General features: G+C 39.4%; 1 protein-coding gene across 1 annotated transcript in view; it reads left to right on the top strand.

The window, feature by feature from the left end:
• The first annotated feature begins 1,797 nt into the window (after window positions 1-1,797).
• Window positions 1,798-6,000, top strand: part of pgap1 (post-GPI attachment to proteins inositol deacylase 1) — a 145,028-nt gene continuing 140,825 nt past the window's right edge. The window contains exon 1 of the mRNA XM_060828014.1: window positions 1,798-1,968. Coding sequence (XP_060683997.1) covers window positions 1,822-1,968 — 147 coding nt within the window. The 5' untranslated portion in view covers window positions 1,798-1,821. The remainder of the gene's footprint in view (window positions 1,969-6,000) is intronic.

Here is a 6,000-nt window from a genome sequence, read left to right as displayed (position 1 = left end):
GGTTACCCTTCATTGTCCAGTACTTCCCAGGAGCTGAAAAACTATGCTATGTTCTTCGTGACCTACAATACATTATCAATGAGGATAAACACCTCGCCAAGACCTTCCCCATACCCCACTGCTTGCTGTCAAACAACCGCCAAATCTCAAACAAATTGTTTGTAACAAGTTGCCCAGCTTTCAGGACAATTCCATACAATCCTGTCATGGTAGGCGCTGCAAGATGTGTCAGAGTGTGGACATGGAAACCACCATTACACGTGGGGAACCTCCCACCATGTACGTGGTAGGTACTCATGTGACTCAGCCAACATTGTCTATCTTAAACAATGCAGGCAAGGATGCCCTGAGACCTGGTATATTGGGGAACACTTCAGCAGTTGAGGACATTCGACCTTGGACCTTCGGGTGACCATCCTCCAAGGCAGACTTCGGGACAGGCAGCAGCAAAAAGTGGCCGAGCAGAGGCTGATAGCTAAGTTCCGTACCCATAGGGAGGGCCTCAACCAGGACTTTGGGTTCATGTCACACTACAGGTGACCACCATTGCACTATATCTGCACACACAGGCAACCCTAAACACACATACACGGACACACGTATACACACACACACACAGACACTTGTGCACACTCCCACACTCAAACATGCATCCTCTCACAGACGTAGACCACTCTACACTCACACACACATACACTCTCTCACAGACACATACACTCTCTCACAGACACTCAACCCCCTACCCCAGACATACACACACTCCTACAGACACACACACTCCCACCCCCTAACAGATAGACAATCTACACATATACACTCCCTCCCACTCCCAACCCTCCCCCATCCCAGACAGACACACACACACACACACACACACACACATATATATATATGTATAGTTTGTGGGGTGAATTTGTACTTGCAGAGTTACATAGTACTTTGCTCAAAAACTGCATAAATTCATGTAAGACTCTGTTATCTCACTTTTTAGGTTAGAATCAGTCTAAACATTATGGTACAGACAGAACACAGGGGGCTAACACCTTCAACATATGCTGGATTAGTGGTGCTGGAAGGGCACAGCAGTTCAGGCAGCATCTAAGGAGCAGCGAAATCGACGTTTCGGGCAAAGGCCCTTCATCATATTGTCTGGCTAACACCAATTGTTAGAGCTAACCCGAGAATGTAACTTTTAAACAAAGTTTTGTGATTTACACATGAAAGAAGTGAAACTATCATGGTATTCTAACAGATTAAAAAACTCAACAAATAATCAAGATTTTTTTTCAATGTATAATATCAGTTACATTGCACTGTAAACTTTTGCTATAAATTCTGTATCTTACAATTGTGTCCTCCACAACCACCTGATGAAGGAGCGTCGCTCTGAAAGCTAGTGCTTCCAATTAAACCTGTTGTGTGACTTTTAACTTTGACCTCCACATGAACACTGTTAGTCGATTAAGGCACACTGTCAAATCTTCAAACACACATTAAAGTAGTGTTATCAATGCCAAAGCCATCTGATTGGTTAAATTTGAGGCAGTATGACACTTGTAGGAAATCCTATTACGTTAACCCCACCCCCTAAACCAGAACAAAACAACTGCCCAAAGGGATGGGTCATGCCCTCTCTGACGTCACGACGCCAATGACGTCTCCACGCCGCCCTGTGAAGTCAACCAAGCGTGATAACCGTCCCCCGTCTCCTGATTCGGCGCCGCGCACCTGATTGACAGCACCTTTCGCCAATCAGCCGAGGCACCGGCGGGCAGTGCGGTCAGCAGGTTAGGTCGCCCCGGCGGTGTCGGGAGCGCGGCGATGGCGGGCGCGAGGATGAGATGGTTCTCTGCAATACTTCAGGGCTTTCTATTGGCTTTAGTGGGTCTCGGAATATGGGACGTGTTGTTTGTGTACGAAGAGAACAGGTGCAGCATGACCTACATGTTCGAGTACCCAGAATATATTGTAAGTTACTCCAGCCCCGATATTCGAGTGAAAGAGGCTGGAGACTCCCAGTCTGTACAGAGAATAAACATGCAAGTAGTTGCCTGACTGACTGATGAAGAGCTTTTGCTGCTCCTCGGATGCTGCCTGAACTGCTGTGCTCTTCCAGCACCACTAATGCAAAAAACTGACAGTGCAACAGGCCACTGCCTGTGCAAGTTTGCTCTGTACGAAATAATTGCCAAAGCTTTTATTATTTTGATAATACTTCGAGAGCGGAATCTAATAAACTTTATGCTTTGATTGTTCCTTTTTAGAAAGTCAACATAAAATTCAGTGTTACCTATGCCCAGGTTCTGTTTGACACTTGGCCACATTTGCTAGCACCATTCAAGAATAATCTTTTCCACAATGCCACTTTGATGTGATTGATACAGTTGAAATCATTGACATTTGCAGCAGATGAATGGACCAATTGGATCATCAGCTGGTCTGGCTTCCTTTTTCCCATATCCGTCTAAATATTATTGTAGATTTTATTTCCACCGTACCGTTTTTGTAGGGTTGCCCATATCCCAACAGATCAGCATTTGAAGCAAAAGAAAATGTATTTTTGTCTTTTGATGAATTTCTACTTTTTAGATTATCTTACACATTGTCCAATTTTCAACATCTTTCATCAGGTATTATCTTAATTTATTTCAATAAAATTAGCTCTATTTTCTCTTTTTCTGCCATTTTAAAATGTTGCATTCCTGGCATTTTACTGAGTTTCTTCTATGTGATCTCCATGCCCTTAATATTCTACCTAAACTGATATTTTCATAAGTTGGAGCCACGACCTCTCGTCTTGCTAACCATTTCCGTCATTTTTTGCTATTGTATCTGGTCTATTTTCTCTGAAACCTAGGGTCCTATATCTGAAGTGAGCTGCTGTCTCGCATCTAAGAAAGAATAATTTTTTTGTGTCGCACCTTTCATAATCTAAGGGAAGCCCGAAGTAATACACTGCCTGTTAAGCACTTTTAAGCTGGAACACTTGAAGGAAGTATGGCCAGCCATTTGTGCAAAGGATGCTCTCACGAATAGCATTTGATAGTGACCAAATGATCTGTTTTTAACTTGTTGATTGAGAGATTAATATTGATTTAGTGACTGTGGGTAATTTCCTTGATCTTCTCAAAATAGTGCCATGAGATTCGTTATATCAATTTTAAAGATGCAACAACTAAACTAATAATTCTTTCTTTGGTTTCTTCCTTTTATTGAGCTGAACTGGGTCAGGATTTGATCACAATTGGAGTTCTGATGATTGCTAATGAATATTAACAGTTAATGCCTCTAGTATATGCAAGAATAAAAAATACTTTATTATAAATCACATCTTTAATATTATACTATATTTTCATTTTTAAGAGCGCCTTCAAATTTGGATTGGTTTGTCAAAACTGAAACCAACAGTGCAGATTTAATTCTTGTAGCAACTGTGGTCGTTCAAAAAAGCCTACCTCCTTGCCTCCTTCTTGACGCTAACTGATGCACTTCAAGGTGTAGGTTTTAGAAGCAAGATGAGACCATTTGGACCTTTGAGCCTGCTCCATCATTCAGTAAAATCATTGCTGATCTAAATAACTTGTCTCTCTTTCTTTCAACAGCCTGTTGTCCCTCCTGGACTGCAACTAATAATGTAGTTGTTAAAATATGAATGGCAATCTAGTCCTAAATTGAAACCTATTTATTTCCCTTTATGAGGTAAAAAAACTTTGAATCAATATGCCAGACCTAGTTTTCTCCAGTGTAGCAGATGTCTTCAGGTGTTACCTTTCTACATGACACAAGAATACATACCCTATATATAATGCAAGAAGGAAAATGGAGAAACTGAGAAGGTTAACATGAATATAAATGTTCAACATTTTAAAAAGGTTTATGATGGGAAAATAATTATTTCAATTGAGTGGCAAATTAATTCACACCAAAAGAAGGAAATTTAGAATTTTTACCAGTGATACGTATTGAAGGCATATAGATCACTATCTTTGAGAGGAAAAATATAACTATTTGAAGCAGGAGGAAAATGAAGTTGGATTATTGACATGTAACATATAACTAGCAATTGGCACAGAATGGTCAACTAAACAAACAGGTCAAAGGTAACATTTCATTGTTGGTGTTCAAAGTTCAAGTGATTGTGTCCTTTCTTCGTTCTCATTCATGGTCCATTTACTTCAGTCAAAGTTGAAGGTAAAAATGTGCCAGTGGGAGCAGGATCAGGAAAGACTGAATTTCATATTAATTGCACACTTTTGTGTAGTATATCTTTCAAATAACACATTTAAAAGTGAACCCCCAGTCAATTTTAACATGCCAAGCCCTTCAAATGTATTGTCACTTTTTAATCCTCTTAAGGCGGCTGTAATTCATCAAATGAAAATTAAAGACCGTGGTATTGAAAGCGGGAGAAGCACAGAAAGGCTGGCTTAAGGCTATAGGGAGACCGATTAGAAAGTGTAGCAGCTGGTTTGTGAATGATCTCTGATAGATCATCCATTGTTCTTGATTTAGTCATGAATTCAAAGGGAATATTAATACAGTTTGTTTGTAGAACAAAGTATGGGAATGTGATGTATTAGCTGCATGGAATAGGATGGATTTAAAGAGAATTGTCAGCTTTCTGTCATGCACAATTAAACCCATACGTGAAATAAACACATTCTGGAAAAAATAAAGACAAAATGACAGTTAGCACTAATTAATAACATTCCCTGCAGAGTGGAGAAACGGCAGGTTCTGGTTCTAACTCTTTTTCTATTTGTCCAGAAGGTTCCTGCTACCCTTCCCCTTGAGGGAGAGTTTGGGGAAAGGCTGGGAACCACTTATTTTGGGATACTGTTTTGGCGTGGTAGTAGTGTCCCTACTCCTGGACCAAGAGGCCTGAGTTCAAATCTCAAGTGTTCCAGAAATGTGTAGCAATATCTCTGAAGAAGTTAGTTAGAAAAGAAAAGGTTAAACAAAAAGACAAAAATTTCATCTGTAACAGAGGCAAGTGAAATTCAGGATTTACGTAGCATTGGATACAAAATAAGGTAATTCCTAAATCTGTATAAATTAGTATATCACAGTTGAAGGAGATTATGGTTACTGGTTATTTAAAAAATATTGAAGATGTTAAAAGCTGCAGGATGAGGAACTTAGGAAATTTATTTGTGTTCAGTGGAGCTGAAAAGGTTAATGGGAATATAGATGTTGAAATTATGGGATGTGAGAGAAAGACTGATTATTTCCATTAATAATTAGGCCTAAATTTAGGATTAGTATCGAAATGGGGAAATCTGGTCTTGTTTGCAGTGATATTTAATGAAACCAGTGGATCATAATCTTTGAGAGGGGAAAACATGAATAATTGAAGGGGGCAGGAATGGAGTGGAATTGATACATAAAATGTGCAGTTAGCAAATGCACAATGGACCAAACAACCTGTGCTAACGGAAATCAACAACTTGCAATTACATAGCACCTTTAATGTGGTAAAACATTGCAAGGTGGTTCATAGGAGTGTTATTAAGCAAACTATGACACTGAACCATAACAAGAAATTAGGTCAAATAACTAAAGTCATGGTCAAAGACATAGGTTTTAAGGAGTGCCTTAAAGGAGGAAAGAAAGATTACAAGAAGGAACAACAGTGGGAAGGAATCCTGGAGTTTAGGTCCAAAAGCAGCTGAATGCATAGTCACCAGTGATGGAACGATTAAAATGCACAAGAAATCAGAATTACAGAAGCCATGGGTTGCTGAAGGTTAAACAGGTAATAGAAGGGAAAGGCTATGGAGGAATTTGAAAGCAAGAATAAACATTTTAAAATTGTATTTTACTCTCGGACCTAAAGTTGGTTAGTGGGCATAAAGATACTAGGTGATCGGGACTTAAACACAATTAATCTGTATAGGATAAAACACTCTGAATTTAAATTTTATGCTGATTGTGAATTAAATTTCTACTTCAGATGATAAGGTCATCACTTCTTGGGCATAAAATTACAATCTACTTTTC

The sequence above is a fragment of the Hemiscyllium ocellatum genome, chromosome 7 (genome assembly GCF_020745735.1).
Source record: "Hemiscyllium ocellatum isolate sHemOce1 chromosome 7, sHemOce1.pat.X.cur, whole genome shotgun sequence".
NCBI lineage: Eukaryota > Metazoa > Chordata > Chondrichthyes > Orectolobiformes > Hemiscylliidae > Hemiscyllium > Hemiscyllium ocellatum.
The sequence above is the reverse complement of the archived record's forward strand: the minus strand, read 5'-3'. Positions and strand labels throughout refer to the sequence as shown.